Source organism: Heteronotia binoei, chromosome 1 (assembly GCF_032191835.1).
Source record: "Heteronotia binoei isolate CCM8104 ecotype False Entrance Well chromosome 1, APGP_CSIRO_Hbin_v1, whole genome shotgun sequence".
NCBI lineage: Eukaryota > Metazoa > Chordata > Lepidosauria > Squamata > Gekkonidae > Heteronotia > Heteronotia binoei.
In genome coordinates, this window is record NC_083223.1 from 21,678,535 (window position 1) to 21,696,753 (window position 18,219).

Here is an 18,219-nt window from a genome sequence, read left to right on the forward strand (position 1 = left end):
CATGCTTACCCAAACTCTCCCCGACCCAGGCCCTGCCCCAAATCTCTAGGAATTTCCCAACTTGGAGTTGGCAACTCGTTTCAAACAGGGATGTGGGGAGGGGCTTTCTGCTTTCCAGTCAGGCTCTTAAGACACTGCACTGATGAAACAATTCTAAGCAGTAAGCCTCACTTCCAGGAAAGTGTTTTTAGGATTGTACTATAAGTCAACTCTCAACACTTTCTTGAGCACAAAGAATTCAGATTAGAGAGGAAATCTGGAAATAGCTGCTATTTTCTTAGGGCAAAACCCAAACCACCCCGATAAGAACAGGGAAACTCCTGGAAATTTGGGGGTGGAGCCTGGGGAGGACAGGGACCTCAGTGGGGTACAATGCCATAGGGGTCACCCTCCAAACCGGATTTGATACCATTCCAGAGGGTCTATAAAATGGAGCTGTTCTACCAGGCTTATGGCTGAGGAAAGCGGGCATCCTTTTTTTAGTATGAACATATGAAGCTGCCTTATACTGAATCAGACCTTTGGTCCATCAAAGTCAGTATTGTCTTCTCAGACTGGCAGTGGCTCTCCAGGGTCTCAAGCTGAGGTTTTTCACAGCTATTTGCCTGGACCCTTTTTTAGTGGAGATGCCGGGGATTGAACCTGGGACCTTCTGCTTCCCAAGCAGATACTCTACCACTGAGCCACCGTCCCTCCCCGAGTGCACCACTCAACTGGCATCCCAGCACTGATTGCTATTTTGATTGCTAAAATCAGGTTGAAACTGTTGACATTCTTTGGATATCCAAGTTGCCTGTGACATTCGTGTCTTAATTTATGCGCTCACACCATCCATGCCGCCTTAAATTAATTCTGATCTAATGGTTTAATAGTTTTTAACAGTTTGTTTTATTGCTGGTTTTAATTGTTTTTACCACGTTGTGATTTGCCCTGAGCCCATTATGGGAAAGGGTGGACTATAAATTTACAAAAATAAAATAAAATAAAATAAATAGTTTCTTCAGGGGAACTGATCTTTGCAGACGGGAGATGAACTGTAATTTGAGGGGACCCCCAGATCCCCCTTGGAGGCTAGCATCCCTATACCATAGAGAGCACCCTCCCCCTCAGGAACTGATCTCTGTCATCTGGAGACCAGTGGTAATTCTGGGAGATCCCACTTGGAGGTTCCAACCCTAACAGATTCTTGCAGGGTGACTGCTTTTAAAATCTCATCAAGTCTTTTTCCTGAGGGCCAGCCCTAGACTGTCCGGCATCCAAGGTAAGGCTCACTTTTGGTGCCCCCCCCACTGATGATGTCACCGAGTCACAAGGGGGGGGGTGCCCAATTCGGCGCCCCCAGAAGCCTGGTGCCCTAGGCAATCGCCTAGTTTGCCTAGTGGCAGGGTCGGCCCTGCCTGCAGTGTCATGAAAGATAAAAGCACTGCTCGGCTTACAGGGTCAGCCATTTCAGCCTCTTTCCATTCACGGTGGCCTATTTCCCATTTTCCCTATCTGCGTACTTCCCGGAGCCACTTTGCACGTCACTGAATGGAAGAGTGGCAAGCAGATAGAGCTTTCCATTCCGCCAGCTAGAAGCAATTAGTATCCTGTCCTGACGTCACTGAAGCGTCAGCATAGCCGGAGAGAAGTTCTTGCTTATCTTCCTAACCTTCCAGGGGGAAGAGGATATGGCTTTTTTCTCAACAGTCCATAGAAGGGGTATTGCAAGGTCTAGACCAAGAAATAGGCCCCTTATCATCTCATTTTTAATCTAAAAGAATGGGAGAATTATTGCTTTTACTCATTCCTTCTCCCCAAGGAAGCACTTATAATCAGCATTTAATAGTACTTTACACTGATAGAGCGCTTTCCGAATATGCAATGCTCTCAACCTATATTATCTCAGTCAGAAATTCTTTTTTGAGAATTCTTCATCTCTTTAGCACCAACACAAAAAGAAAAATGAAAAAAGACGTGAATCAATTTCATTTTTTTTTAAACAAATATTGCGATTGTACCATATTTCATGGTCACAGGGCTCTACTACAGCAGAATGGTTTAGGAAGGTGCTTTATAAAAGGAAAGGGACCACAGCAGGGCCGGCTCGCCCAGTAGGCAAACCAGGTGGCTGCCAAGGGCGCTGGCAGGGCGGGTGCGCCAAATTCGGCCTTCCCCCCGTTCCCCCTAGGCAAATGCTGAGCTTGGCTGCTCCTCAGCCTCAGCTGATCGGCAGGTAAAACTGCGCTGGAGGCTCCCGGCTCCTATGCTGGCCCTCTCACGCACTCACTGTCAGTGCAAGCTTGAGGGGACAGGCCAGCAGCAGCAGGAAGGACCAGCGAGCTGCTGAAAAAGGGGCTGCTGCCGCTGCCTCCTCTCCACTTCCTTCCTGGGTTGGGAAGAAAGTGGGGAGGAGGCAGCGGCGGCCACTTTTTCAGCAGCTCGCTGGTCCTTCCCACTGCTGCTGGTCTGCCCCTCAACCTAGCACTGACAGTGAGGATGGGAGGGCCGGCATAGGAGTCGAGAGTCTCCAGTGCGGTTTTATCTGCCAATCAGCTGATCAGTGGGGGGTGGGGGTGGCACCTTTAGATATCCCAGGAGTGTGGCAATTGACCGGCCATTCCTGGGCATTGAAATAGGCCTGGTGGGGAAGGGAGGGAGGAAGAGGTGTGGTGGAGGGAGGCGGTGGGGTGCTGCAGAGGGCCACGAGTCTGCCTAGGGCACCATGTGTCCTAGGGCCGGTCCTGGACCACAGGCTATACCACTGTGTATCATATACCCTTGAATGAAGAATGGTACACTCCTATCTGGAATAGTCGTCTTCTTCCACTGAGTTGCAGCTTTGGGAGGGATGCATATGGAACCGTGAGGGAGGAAGGGGACACCAGCCTTGCAAGCCAGATCAACTGTGACAAGCAATGGGATGACAGATGTCACAGCCAGATTATCCTTACATCCGCTACGTAAAGGACAATATTATCTGCTTGTGGTACATATTGCTGTTTTCTTTCTGCATTTTTCCTAAAAATACTATATTCCTGATTTGTATCTGCATTCTGTATGATATCTAATATAGTATGCTTCTTCAGATTTTTGTAATCATAGTCCTAGGACACAGCTTATTAATTGTCTCTTCATATTGACTGCATTGATTTGCACTGCTTTGAGACCCAGTGAGAAAGGCAGACCATAAAGATAATAAAATAAAAATAAAGTCATAAAATAAACTCAGAGCCACCATTACTCTCTTTTTTTGTCATATATCGAAGCATTGTTATGTGGCTCAGTGGTTGCTTTGTTTCAATAGCAAAAGATCCTTGCCCATATTGGATACACCAGGAGGAGGTGAAACCAGAGTTGCTGGGGTACAGTAATGATGGAGACACCGTCGTTCTCGGACTGATTTTGCATGAGGCTTGTCCGGGTGGAGAGTCCTTTTGCTCCCAGGGCTTCTCTCCATTTTTGCACAAGTCACCCCAGAGCTGCGAGTTCGTGTGGCACTCCTCCACAGCAAGCAGGATCCTCTTCCAAGCGGTTTCTGCTTGCCATGGGAGAACCAGTTTGGTGTAGTGGCTAAGTGTGCGAACTCTTATCTGGGAGAGCCGGGTTTAACTCCCCACTCCTCCACTTGCAGCTGCTGGAATGGCCTTGGGTCAGCCATAGCTCTCTCAGGAGTTGTCCTTGAAAGGACAGTTTCTGGGAGAGCTCTCTCAGCCCCACCCACCTCACAGGGTGTCTGTTGTGGGGGGAGAAGATATAGGAGACTGTAAGCCACTCTGAGTCTCTGATTCAGAGAGAGAAGGGCAGAGTATAAATCTGCAGTCGTCGTTGTCCAGGGCAACATGTTAAAATGGAGAGAAGTGCCGGGAGCAAAAGGGCTCTCCACTCGGAACAAGCCCTAGTGCAAAATCGGTCACACGGTGGTCCAGTTTGTGTATCACAGTTTTTTGCCAGAGCGGAAGGTCTAACGTCATCCATTTGTCATGAGAATATCTAGTCTGACAGATCTCTGTGGACAGATCCCCACCTCCCCCATTTTGGTGTAGTGGTTATGAGCTGCAGACTCTAATCTGGAGAGCCAGGTTTTCTCCACTCCTCCCCATACACCCAGCTAGGTAACCTTGGGCCTGTCCTGTCTCTCAGCTCCATCCAACTCACAGGTTGTCTGTTGTAGGGTGAAGAAGAGAAGGAGATTGTAAGCCACTCTGAGACTCAGAGTGAAGGGTGGGGTAGAAATCCAGTCTCTTCCTCCAGTGACCATAACCTCAGGAGCAACAGCTCCTGGAAACTATTGGATTATGTTGTCCTAGATCAGGGGCCCCAACATGGTACCCGTGAGTGCCATGGCACCTGCCAGTGCCTTTCCAGGCATAGAAAGTGGGTGGTGCCAGAAGCTCAGCAAGGCTTCTGATTGGCCACTGGTAGCCATTTTGGGGCTGTGCGCCGCATTGTGTCAGAATTCCAAAGGTGCCTGCAGGCTCAAAATAGTTGAGGACATATGTCCTAGACCAGAGGTGGCCGAACTGTGGCTCTTTCACACATATTATGTGGCTCTTGAAGCCTCCACTGCCGTGTTGACTGGCAGCTTGGAGAATGCATTTAAGGTTAAAGTTGCTTTCTTTCCACTTCCTTCCTCCCCCATCTATTTGCCTGCCTGCCTTCCTTCCTGCTCTCAAAATCTGACGTTACTGATTTGTTGCTCTTAAACATGTCACACTTATTCCATGTGGCTCTTAGGTTAAGCAAGTCCTAGACGGATATCTCCCTGCCCTGGCTAGCCCAATCTCATTAGATCTGGGAAACTAAGCAGACTACAAAGGTAGTCCAGGGTTGCTTTGCAGAGGCAGGATGTGGCAAACCACATGCTTGTTTCTAACACTGAAAACTCTACTAGGTTGCCATACGTTGGCTGTGCCTTAATGGCATTATCTACCAGAGATAGACAACTCAATATTTCAGTTGCAGCTTCCTTAAAACTTCTGCCTACAAGCTGGCAAAAGTTCAGTTTAGAATGCAAGATGGGAGATAGGGCTTTTTTTTTTAGCAGGAACACAGTTCCAGCTGAAAATGAGTTCCTGATGGGCTTTTCCTACAAAAACGCCCTGGAGACAGTACATCCAAATGGAGCTGGAACAGGGGCCAGAACCTTAAAACCTTGTGATTTTTGGCTTCTCTGTCTTGTTTTAACTCGTTGTGAGTGACAGAAAACTTTATATCAGTTAGTATAATTTTATACCAATTAATAATCTTCAGAAAGGCTAACTCTTGGACAAAAATCCTGGTCAGCTTCCTTTTGTATGATTGGGCCAATCATGTAGGATTCTAACAGTGCTTCAGCTCTAGTTATCTCTCAGCAACCATGAAGGGCCATCAAGACATTCCTAGCCAACCTCCCTTTTGAGGAAAGGGGGATCTTCCCTATTGATGTTTCATAAACACTGTGCCCACTGCACATAAGCATCTCCTTTCACTTCACACAGAAATTAGCATAAGACTTACTTGCAATTTCAAAGGAAGAGGCAAATTTTCTCCTCAAAAGGTGTGGCATGGACATCACCTAAAAGGGCACAAGAGGAACACAAACATATGTATGAATCAGGATTCATTGCAGCATTTTTTTTGTTCCATGACTCAAACTCAGCTGCCTCAATACAGGCATTTTGGCCACCAAACTAAATGCTGATTCAGCCACCTTCCAACACTCTTCGGGATAGCAATCTGCTATTATTTTAAATTTTGTAAAGTCTTCTTTTAAAGATAAGTTCATATAGTCAGTGAAAAAAGACAGTACAGTCTCTTTTCTCACCTCCACTGTGTTTTAAAAAGCAAAATTGCTTATTTTTATTAAGGTATGTGGCTGACAGAGCCAAGTTCGTCCCTTTTCTATGCTGGTGGTCTGGACAGAAAGCCAAAAATGAACCTTCAGAGTCTATGGAGGGAGGGGGAGGGAAAGAGGGAAAAGAAGCCCTTGGAGTTGGAGTCAGAAAAGACTGAGAGGTTTCTTAAGCAAGGCAGGGATCTCACGTTGTCTTCAGTCACTTCAAGGGGAAGCAGGCTGTTTAGTGTGGAGGCCTGGTATGGCACATAGTGGTATATATGTAGTCATCTTTTGGGGTGATTGGAAAGCTACTGGGCAGACTCAAGTCTGTGGTTTAAAAAGGCTCTAGTGCTATTCCAAAAGATTAAGAAACCTTTCCTCGCTCACTCTCCATATTTCAAAATTGGTCATTAAGAACCCCATTTTACCTCCCCACACTCGCACAAAGTAAATAAATCTTTTTCTTGTTGTGTTCAATCTGTGTTCTTCTTACTGGTGTTAAAGGTGAAAACTGTTATAGTCAGTTTTTGCCAAGGCAGGGGAAAGGGTACCTCAGGAAAACAATAACAATCTACATCTGGAGGGCTTATCAGTATATAGTGCCAAGCACTGGCAGGCCAGGAAATGAGCACTGTTTTGGCCTCTTACAGAGGGGTGCTGGATGTTGTGCTAGTTGAAGTGTAAGCAGTCAGTTCTAAAAGCAATACACGTTATCACTGTGAGGACAGTGGCACTGGGCTGTGGGAAGGTTTTCCTGCCGAAAATATTTTATGCCCTGCTCCTACCACCCCAAACTATTGCAAAGTGGTGCTAGAGCAGTGGGGTATTAAGAATGAAAGCTACCAAATCTGACAGGAAAATTTCTTGTGATGACTACCAAAAAAGGTCCCAAACAGTTTAAAAGTAACTTCTGAGGTAAAATTTTGTCATAACTCCTTTTAAAACGGCCAAAGAGCTGAATCAATCGATGACGACCAAGCTGTTGAAGCGGAAGCTGTAGAAACGATGGGGGCAGAACAATTAGAAATATGGAGAATTAGAAGAGAATGAAATTGCTATATAAGCTCAGGAAGAGAGATAAAGACAGGCAGAAAGATAATTAGAAATTTTAAAACTAAAAGACAGAGCACACGAAACTGAAAGATAGGCAAGAGAACAAGGGAAACAGGAAAGACAGAACGAGAGATGGAGTCTGCTCATTTGGCACACAAACAAAAAAAATGGAAAACTCAAAGACAACACAAATTAGTTTTAACTTCTGTAATTCTAATTAATTCTCTCATGAATTAGAATCAGGGTCACAAATGTTATAAGTGAAGGAGATCCAGCTGAGTTGAACTAGGATACCTCAGGGTCTGTGGGGAAACATTCCCCTTAGACCACAAGAAATTTCCTTGCTAACAGAAAGCAGATAGCACTGTCCTGTGTGAGTGAGGAAAGGAGAACTCAAGAGGCTGGAGCCTCAAGAGGCTCAGACCCGCCCCACCCATTATTATCCTGTTGAACATTTTTAGGGGGGAGGAGACAGAAGATGGATTAGTGACATCAGTCATTTGCAGCCAATCAGTACTGTGCACAGCCTTGTGTGGACTCTTAGCTGGGAGATCAGGGTTTGATTTCTCACTTCTCCACATGCAACTGCTGGAGTGACCTTGGGTTAGTCATAACTCTCTCACAGCTGTTCTGCTCAACAGCTGTTCTTGGAGAACTCTCTCAGCCCCACCTATCTCACAGGGTGTCCTGTTGTGAGGAGGGGAAGGGAAAGGAGATTGTAAGCTGCTCTAAGACTCCTTCGGGTAGCGAAGGCGGGGTATAAATCCAACCTCCTCTTCTTTTCCCAAGGAAGTTAGAAGTGGTATTCTGTTTGGAATAATTAGATGATCTCAATATGGTAGGAACTTCATTAAAATTATTACATTTTATATCTTGTGTCTATTTACATAATTGCTATGATCTTGCAGCTTGTGCTATTTAAAACACGATTGTGTTCTAATCTGTTGTTACACGCCTTGGGAGAGAGGAGAGTTTGTAAATATTTTAACAGATTGACAATTAAGAACCTCTTCTGTTTCATTCAGTACGGCAGGGGTGGCCAATGGTAGCTCTCCAGATGTTTTTTGCCTACAACTCCCATCAGCCCCAGCCATTGGCCATGCTGGCTAGGGCTGATGGGAGTTGTAGGCAAAAAGCATCTAGAGAGCTACCGTTGGTCACCCCTGCAGTATGGGGTTTCAACTGTCCTATTGTGCCTGCCATCTCTCACCAATTCAACTATTAAGCTAAGTACAAAATCCACTAATCACCTGCTCTGGAGGCATTCTGGATGAGGCCTGCAGTCATTACTAAGGATATTTTAAAACAGGTGGCAGATTTGGACTGCATCTCAACTAGGAACGAAGGAAAGGAAAGAGATAAACATTCCCTTGGACCCAGCATAGACCTCTGCTCTTGGCATGACTGTCCAGTGGATTTCTCAGTAATGCAGAGGGACTCACTTTGTAGTTGTCAGGTGATGCTGTAGAGTCAGAACTATGATCCTCCAGAGAGTTCTGTGCACCTCTGGGGAGATAGACAGTGAAAACCTGGGAAAAACAAGAAAAAGAAAATAGTGCTCCAGGTCCTTGCAGAGCAAAATCACAGGAAATGATGGCTGATCTACCCTGCCCACCCAGAGGTCATCTACCCTGCCCACCCTTTTCCTGCACCCCTGAGCCCAGTTTCCTGATAATCTGTGCAGCTAAGAGACCACCTGGATTTGAGCCCCTAAACCTTCACTGTTCTTTAGCTGCATCTCTCCATAGAGGTGGACAGGGGCTTTTTTGAGCAGAAATGCACAGGAATGCAATTCCGACTGGCTTGGTGTCAGGGGTGTGTGCCCAAATATGCAAATGAGTTCCGGCTGTGGGAAACAATGGTGACATCAGGGGTGTGGCCTAATATGCAAATGAGTTCCTGCTGGGCTTCTCCTACAGACATAGCCCTGGAGGTGGAATGTGCTGTTGTTAAAAATGGGTAACACCAAACTAAAAAGATAAAAGCACTATTCCTTTCCTTATGCAAGGCTGAATGGTGCCCTAAGGATTTAGCAGAATTTACCAGGGAGTTTCCTTCACAGTTGTGCATCTGCATCTATAGAGTGTAGAACAGCTCTAAGTGTTTGCACTATTCTGCAATTATAAATTGATCTCCATCCCGCATGCAAAATTCAATACTTCCCTTTTAATCTAGTGATTTCTACCCATAAACTTTCTGATCACTGCTTAACATTAAAATACTTAATGTAATGCACATTGCGCCCAAGAATCCCAGCTACAAATACAAGTTGATGGGTTGTGAACTGGCAGAGACTGACCAAGAGAGAGATCTTGGGGTTGTGGTAGATAACTCACTGAAAAAGTCAAGACAGTGTGCGATTGCAATAAAAAAGGCCAACGCCATGCTGGGAATTATTAGGAAGGGAATTGAAAACAAATCAGCCAGTATCATAATGCCCCTGTATAAATCAATGGTGCAGTCTCATTTGGAATACTGTGTACAATTCTGGTCACCACACCTCAAAAAGGATATTATAGCATTGGAAAAAGTCCAGAAAAGGGCAACTAGAATGATTAAAGGTTTGGAACACTTTCCCTATGAAGAAAGGTTAAAACGCTTGGGGCTCTTTAGCTTGGAGAAACCTCGACTGCAGGGTGACATGATAAAGGTTTACAAGATTATGCATGGGATGGAGAAAGTAGAGAAAGTAGTACTTTTCTCCCTTTCTCACAATACAAGAACTCGTGGCCATTCGATGAAATTGCTGAGCAGACAGGTTAAAACGGATAAAAGGAAGTACTTCTTCACCCAAAGGGTGATTAACATGTGGAATTCACTGCCACAGGAGGTGGCAGCGGCTACAAGCATAGCCAGCTTCAAGAGGGGATTGGATAAAAATATGGAGCAGAGGTCCATCAGTGGCTATTAGCCACAGTGTGTGTGTGTGTGTGTGTGTGTGTATTGGCCACTGTGTGACACAGAGTATGGACCATTGGCCTGATCCAACATGGCTTCTCTTATGTTATTATGTACATTATTTATTCCTTTAGAATTTTCTCTGCTGCCTCTTCAGGCATCTCACAAAGTAAAACATGAGAATGATCCTAAAGCAGCATAAAAATGGTTAAAACTACCAAACTTTTAGAAACCCAGCCATTAAAAATCCAGCTAGATCTGTGCTGGATACAGAGACCCATTAGTATTAATATCACAATGAATAAAAATTTACTGCCCAATCCACTGTGCTGTCGGTGAATCTAACTATAGTTACTGCTAAATTTTATTTATGGCTATCAAGATGAGCACACAAATTTACAGCATCAGTCTCGTGACTCACCTGGGTACTCGATTTCTTCTTGGCCTTTTCCATTGGTTTGACAGTCAGTCCAGCAGCACTCAGAGCTGCTATTCGGGTTTCTATATCAGAGACCTTAAAAATAAGCAGCAGGCATAATTTCTAAAAAATCAAGGCCGATATCATTATTATTTATTATTTACTTTATTTATATCCTGCCTTTCTTCCCAATGGGGACCCAAAATGGCTTACACTATTCTCCTCTCCTCTATTTCTTTATCTTCACAACAGCCCTGGGAAGTAGCTTAGGCTGAGATTGTGACTGGTCCAAGGTCTTCCAGCAAGCCTCTATGGCAGAGAGGGGATTCGAACCTGGGTTTCCCAGATCATAGTCTGACACTTTAACCACTACACCACACTGGTATGAAGGCAGTTTTTCTATTTCCTAAATTTTGCTAAACTTCCATTGGCTACTGAAGGGCATCATTTAGATTCAGCCACTTCTTTGGAGCAGTCAGGTCTGACCAGTGATTTTCTTTAGCTGTTCCACTGTAAACACGGTTAGCCCTGTGTCATCTAAAGCAGCATTTGGCAAATGGGGTAACACAAGGGAGGTGAAAAAAGAAGGGAGGATAAATAGGAAAAGAAGATGGATTCCGCTCAGTTGCCACAGACTGAGGGACACCCCCAGATCAAAAAAATCAAATGCGAGCTTGCTTGGGATGAGAGTAATCCTGGTTTAACTTGAGTTCCTTTATCTCATTGCTTGTGAATCCAATAGTGATGACTCCCCACTTTAAAAACACTTTGAGCTAGCCACAATTGGTTCTGGTTTGTGGGACAGAAGCTACACTCATTGTGGAAGGGAAGGGAAGAAGGGAAACAGTGGGCTAGTCCAAGAAGAAACTTGGTGTCATCACAAACAAATACCAATAGCCTTCTGCTTAGTTTGGTAGGGTTTGTGAGTGAAGAGGTAATTCTAAAGTCTTTGTGGAAAAGGTGGGCTTTTGAGGTGAAATCAGAGGAAGGATTTTAAGTGACAGAGATAATTGTTTAGAGATGTAGTTCCACACAGAAGGTAGAAAGGTTAGTTGTTTAAAAGAACAGAAAATCAACTGAGGGTCCTGGAAATGGAGAAAAACAGGTTGCTTACCTGTAACTGATGATCTTCGAGTGGTCATCTGTGCAGTCATACCGTTGGAATTAGGCGCCAGAACCGATTGCGATCGGTAAACTTGAAAGCTGTGGATTTCCACGCCCACACCTCAGTGCGCATGCCCAGAAGCCCCATTGCACATGCCCACCGAGGCGGGAGCGGACATCCTGCCAGTTCCTTCTGGAGCGGAATGCCCTTCATGAAGGCTGTGGATGTAGCCATGGCCCAAGTAGAATGGGCCTGGATAGGACCTGGGAGAGCCGTCTTGCCCAACAGATATGGTCTCAGTCAGCCATTTAGATTCGTTGCCCCAAAGATGTGGGAGCAAAGGAAACAAAAAGCCTGGAATCCTTTCAAGAAGGACTCGACCAATGAAGGTAAAAGGATAATTCTCGTTTAACATCCAAGGAATGCAGTCTCCGTTCAGACTCATTAGCTGGATTCAGAAAATACACAGGCAGATAAATTTCAGCATTTAGGTGAAAGGTGGAAATCACCTTGGGAAGGAAGGTGATGTCTGGACGAAGCGAGACACCTTCATCGGTGAAGCGAAGATATGGAGCGTCGCACTGTAGGGCTATAAGCTCACCCACCCTTCGTGTAGATGTAATCGCCACCAGGAAAGCTGTCTTCCACGATAAGTGTTGGAAGAAGCAAGTCACCATGGGCTCAAAAGGCTTCCCAGAGAGCATGTGAAGAACCAAGGAGAGGTCCCATGCCGGGGCAGGTTGCCTGGTAGGATACAGCCTAGTAAGGCCCATGAGAAATTTCTTTGTATCAGGATGGGTAAAGACAGAGTGTCCATCAATCTGAGAGTGGCTGGCTGAGATGGCCGCCAGATACACTTGTAGGGATGAGACAGATAAACCCTTGTTCAACAGAGAGAGAAGAAAGTCGAATATGGCGGATAAGCATGCTGAAGGTGGATTGAGGGAAAGTGCGGTAGCGAACTGAACAAATCTCAACCATTTATAGGTGTACGACTTGCGAGTGCACGACTACCTGCTGTTCAGGAGGATATATTGAGCCCTGTCAGATAACTGACTCACTGCAGACGCCATTCTGTTAATTTCAGATGAGGTACATCATGATGTACTACCCGACCCTGGTGGGTAAGAAGGAGATCTGTGGCTGGTGGAAGCTGATGGAAGATTCCCCTGGACAGGCAAAGGATTGGGGAGAACCAATGTTGTCTGGGCCACCAAGGAGTGATGAGGATCTCCCTCGGTCGCTCCCGTGATATTTTCTGCATCACTCTGGTGATTAGGGGAAGTGGGGGGGGGGGACAGGTAAACATGATGATGATGCCATGGAAAAAGAAGACCGTCTCCCATGGCCAGGGGGTCCATCCCTCCCCTGCAGCAGAAAAGCTGGCATTTCCTGTCGCTGCAAGTGGCAAACAGGTCTATCTCTGGGATTCCCCAGTCTAGGAAGATGGGCCGTAGGAATTCCCAGTTGAGTTCGCATTTGTGGAAGGATGCTCCCCCTCGACTGAGGAGGTCTGCATGTACATTCTGGTCCCCAGGAAGGTGTGTCACCATCAATGTGGAGCCCATTGCTTTGCAATTCTCCCATATGTTCAGAGCTAGTAGACACAGTTTCTGAGAGACAGTGCCCCCCCTGTTTGTTGCTATAGGACATAGCAGTTGTGTTGTCCATCAGAATGGCCACCGTCCTGTCCATAATCAATGGCTGAAAAGAGTGGATGGCATGGTGAATCGCCAACAGTTCTAAAAAGTTTATGTGGTGATGTGCATGGTGCTCGAGCCACTTGTCCCCCACACAGAGGCCATTCATGAGTGCTCTCCAGCCCCATAGGGATGTGTTGGTGGTTACGGTGATTGATGGGGGCGGCTTGTGAAAAGGGGCTCCTTCCAGAAGATGATAACGTTGTTGCCACCAAGTGAGGGATGTGAGTACATCCGGGGGAATGGTCATCCGATGGGTTGGGGGATCGAGATTGCACCTGAAGTGTCTGAGGAACCACAGTTGCAAAATCCTCATATGGAATCTGGCAAAAACAAGTACCGAAGTAGTGGCTGCCATGAGGCCCAGGAGACGTTGGACCTGACGTACTGTGACGGTAGGGTTGTGTAGAAAAACTTGGACCAGAGATTCTCTATCGTCTGCTCGCTTTGGTGGTAGGAAGGCCTTGCAGGAACGAGTGTCTAGTATGGCTCCTATGAACTGTACCCTCTGGAAGGGTTGCAGATGGGATTTTTTCTTGTTGATTCGTGGTCCCAGCTCTCGTAAAAGAGTGATCGTGATTTTTTTTTATTTTATTTATCTGGGATTTATATCCCGCCCTTCCCATCGAGTGGCTCAGGGCGGCTTACAACATATGTAAAACTAACATAAAAATAAATTAACTATAAAATTAACATTTCATTAAATAATTAAAATCCAACGTTTGTTATAAATGTACATGTCGTTAAAATCAGACAGCGGTCGTAAAGCTGTCGTAAAGCTACACTCTATTCAAATTCAAATACTGATTCGGTATACCGTCTTCAACATTTCGATGTTCCATATTCGATATTCAGTAGTAGGTATACAGGTATACAGGGATACAAGGATACAAGGCCGGTTAGTTGTGGGCCAGCCGGAAGAGGGTTGTCTTACAGGCCCTGCGGAATTGAGTAAGATCCCGCAGGGCCCTTACCTCCTCCGGCAGCTGGTTCCACCAAAATGGAGTCATTACAGAGAAGGCCTGGTCCCTTGTGATCTTCAAGTGGGCCTCCTTTGGCCCGGGGACGACCAAAAGATTTTGAGATCCCGATCGCAGTGATGGAGATGTATTGCAAGAGGTGAGATTTGGACTCCGCAACTAGTAGCCAATCGTCTATGTATGGGAATAGTGTGATACCTTGTAGTCTCAAATGGGTTGCAATGACCACCATCATCTTTTTGAAGACTCTGGGGGCAGTAGAGATCCCGAATGGTAGGGCTCGGTATTGGTAATGGGCTGTTCTAATGGTAAATTGTAGATATTTCCTGTGGGATGGGTGGATGCTGATGTGAAAGTAAGCGTCCTGCAAATCCAGTGTGGCCTTTCAATCCCCGCAATTGAGGAGAGGAAGAATGTTGGGTAGTGAGGTCATTCTGAATTTGTGGTAAGTGATGAACAGGTTCAGGGCCCAAAGGTCCATGATTGGCCGAAGACCTCCGTTCCGCTTTGGAACTGTGAAATAGCGGGAGTAGAACCCGAGGCCCAGTTGGTTCGAGGGCACCTGTTCTATGGCTTGTTTGAGGAGGAGTGCCTGAACTTCTTCCTGAAGTGTGAGGGAAGGAGTGGTGGAGATGAAGGTCGGAGTGGGTGGATTCTGAATAAATTCGATCACATAACCCTGACGAATTACAGACAGGACCCACTGATCTGAAGTTATTTTGGACCATGCCTGAATGAATGGGAAAAGGCGGGTGTAGTCTGAAGAAAGCGGGTAGAAAGGGGGGGGGCAGGGAGGGAAAAGCAGTCAAAGCCGCTGTTTAGGCTGTCTAGGGCCCTTCTGGCGCGATGACTGGGAGGATGTAGGAGAATATTTGGATTTTGAACCAAAGGTTGATTTGGAGAAAGGTGCTGCACCTTTGGGATGCCACAGTTGTTCCATAGGTGGTTTTGAGTATGGCTTCTTATTCCATGGTTTGGTCCATGGGCGTTTGCTCTGGGGGCATGACGAAGAAGGGACTCCTAGGTTTCTAGAGGTTCTAATACTTTTATCCATTTTTTGCAGAACGGAGTCGGTGTTAGAACTGAAGAGACCATTGCCATCGAAAGGTAAGTCTTCTACGTAAGCCTGTGCATCAGATTGGAGAGCCGTAGATCGAAGCCAAGAGTGTCATCTCAGGGTAATGGCGGTAGTTAATGTCTTAGCACATATGTCGCCAGAATGCTTAGATGAGTTCAGCTGTTGTTTGGCTAGAGTCATACCTTCTCTTTGGATCTTCTTGATTGCAGATCTACTCTGTTCTGGGAGACCTGGTAATATGATGGATAGTTGCTCCCAAAGGGCATATTGGTAGCGTCCCATGAAGGCTGAATAATTGGCAATTTTGATGCCCAGCGCCCCAGCAGAATAAAATCTCCATCCCAAATTATCCAGTTTCTTCCCTTCCTTGTCGGGGAGGGGAGGGGGAAGAGTGCGTCTTCCTCGCTTTTGATGATGAAGAGACCACCACAGAGTTGGGTTTGGGATGGGAGAAAAGAAAGTCTGCACTGGATTCTTGAATGCGGTACATGTGATCCAATCTGCGGGAGGAGATAGGAGTAGAAGCAGGTTTTTCCCCAAGAGGTTTTTGCAGTATAGAGCATAACAGTTGTCAGAGGCAGAGCTACTGCTGTGGAGGTGTCCATTTGTACGATGTCAAAGACAGTGTTGGTAATGATGGGTTGTGGTTGAACTGTAGGTAGGGATAGTGATTGTGCCATGTCTCCGTAGGATTTTAAATTCTCTGAAGGGGAAATGGGTTGTTCCTCTGCCACTTTCTGAGAGGAAGAAGGTTCTTCTGGAGAGGAAAGTACTTCTAGATCCTCAGGTATTGACCTTTCCTTCGATCTCAGGGAGCCATCAGCAGAGTCAGAATGATCTGAAAGGTGCAGCGTCAGTACCGAAACGGGTTCCGGTGTTGTATTCTTGGGAACTGGCTCAATAGGCATTTGAACGCACAGAATCTCTATATTCGGTGTCTGGTGGTCTGGAGAGTGACGCAGATGGACCCCGCCTTGATGGTTTGTAAGAGGTTCGGGATCGACAGGAGGCTTCCAAATATTGGTCTCAGTCCATTGTACGTGGAGGGAGCCAAGGAAAGGCCGAGTGCATTGGGCATGCCCCGTATAAGTACTGCCACTGACATTGATTCCATGGGATTGGTGGTGGCGGAAGACGAGACAGAGAGTTGTCCCTGGCTCTGTATCTTGGAGATTGGCTCAGTGGAGATCAATCCCTTTGTGATTCCTTCGATCTGCCTCAAGGTGAAGGGCTTCGGGATCAAGGTGTTTTAGCCGCTGTCTGCGACGGATCAGAGGGACTATCTTCGATGCCGGAGCGCTGCGTAAGATCGATGTCATGGTCGGAATCCGAAGAAATTACGAGCTGTGTAGACATTGAGGTGAGCATTGGAGGGCTTAACTGACAGTCTGGTGAAGCGAAGAGTTTCAATGGAGAATGATCGATGCCGTCGAGTCCGATGGTGATTTCGGAGAGAATGGAGAAACGGTTTTGCTCCTGTGTTTCAGCTTTTCTGTTTTCTTCTTCTTCTCCGAGTGAGACCGCTTATCCTCTTTGTGCTTCTTAGCAGGCGTAGAGGATTCCGACCTGGGAGCCAAGCCTGCCCGTTTACGAGGGCAATCGGCGTCGGAAGGGGAACCATCGGTATCGCCGATATTGAAGCTGCCGATCCGGTAGTCGGGATTGGTTGCTTGGTTCGAGTGTGACTTGTCGACGCTGACGAAGACATTCTTCTCAGGGACAGTGCCTGTTCCACCAGGGCCACCGCGAGGTGGGCTGCTCTGTTTTTCTTGGTCTGTTTGGGAGAATTTGGCACAGTGCATGCACGAGTCAGTCCTGTGAAGTTCTCCAAGGCAAAGTAGGCACAGTGCGTGACCTGGGATAATTTTACTCCCGCACTTGGTACACATTTTAAAAAATTCCCAGCGTCTTTCCATACGAATGATTGGGGGAGGGGAGGGGAAAAAGGCGGGAAAAGAGTTCTTTCCTCCCCGCTCTCCCACGGGAAGTGGAGATGTTCCCGGAAAAAGGAAAAATAATATATAATTTACCGTCCTAGAAGAAAATAAACGGAGTTGTGAAGAATAGCTAGCAGAAGTGAAAGTTCACCGACTGAAGCGAAGAGTGATCGACTGATCTGAGCGGCGGTCAGAAGAGAACTGGCGGGATGTCCACTCAGTGGGCATGCGCAGTGGGGCTTCTGGGCATGCACACTGAGGTGTGGGTGTGGAAATCCACAGCTTTCAAGTTTATGATCGAGATTGGCGCTGGCGCCTAATCCCAACAGTGTGATGCACAGAGACCACGAACAAGATCCTAGTGTGGTGTAGTAGTCTTGGAATAAAGTTGTGGAGACCTCCATTTAAAACCCCAATTTGTCATGAATTACAAAAGGCAGCCTCAAGCCAATCACAGTTAGGCAATCCTATCTGAATATGAGCTGCGAAATAACTAAGGGGAGAAAAAAAATTAAGCCAGTGGTACTCACTCCACAGCTTGTGGAGAGCTGTATCCACAGATGTCATCAGCCCAAAGAGCTACATTTATTTCCATCTCTGGCATGAAGCCTGCACTTTTGGGAGGCTTCTGTCTTACTCCTTCTTCCAGCAGCAGCTGTTTCAAAGTGGGAAGCACCGGTCAACCACAAGCCTCCCTAGGAAAGGGTTTTGCCCACTTTCCTGAAACATCAGGAAGCAGGTACAAGTAGAGCCACAAGTAGAATGACAAAGAACAACACGAGGCTCCTGAGTCACTGCACAGTCTCTTTTGCCTGCTCTTCCTCCACTCAGTACACCAAATTGACTTAATTTTTCAAGAAGAAGAAGAAGAAGAAGGGAAGGAACCCCAAGGAATCCCTAACACCTTATAGACAGATCCTCTGACTGGAAAAGTCATCATAATGCCCCTGTATAAATCGATGGTGCAGTCTTATTTGGAGTACTGAGTACAATTCTGGTCACCACACCTCAGAATAGATACTATACAGCATTGGAAAAAGTCCAGAAAAGGCAACTAGAATGATTAAAGGGTTGGAACACTTTCCCTGTGAAGAAAGGTTGAAACACTTGGGGCACTTTAGCTTGGAGAAACGTCAACTGAGAGATGACATGATAGAGGTTTACAAGATTATACATGGGATAAAGAAGGTAGAGAAAGAAGTACTTTTCTCCCTTTCTCACACTACAAGAACTTGTGGACTCAATGAAACTGC

The 18,219-nt window shown here is 46.3% G+C and overlaps 1 protein-coding gene across 1 annotated transcript in view; it reads right to left on the minus strand.

The window, feature by feature from the left end:
• MLPH (melanophilin) overlaps positions 1-18,219 on the minus strand; it is a 103,676-nt gene that overhangs the window by 4,940 nt on the left and 80,517 nt on the right. Inside the window, exons 13-15 of the mRNA XM_060232163.1 lie at positions 10,170-10,262; positions 8,293-8,379; positions 5,479-5,536 (exon numbers count right to left, since the gene is read on the minus strand). Of these exons, the coding sequence (XP_060088146.1) occupies positions 5,479-5,536; positions 8,293-8,379; positions 10,170-10,262 (238 nt within the window). The remainder of the gene's footprint in view (positions 1-5,478; positions 5,537-8,292; positions 8,380-10,169; positions 10,263-18,219) is intronic.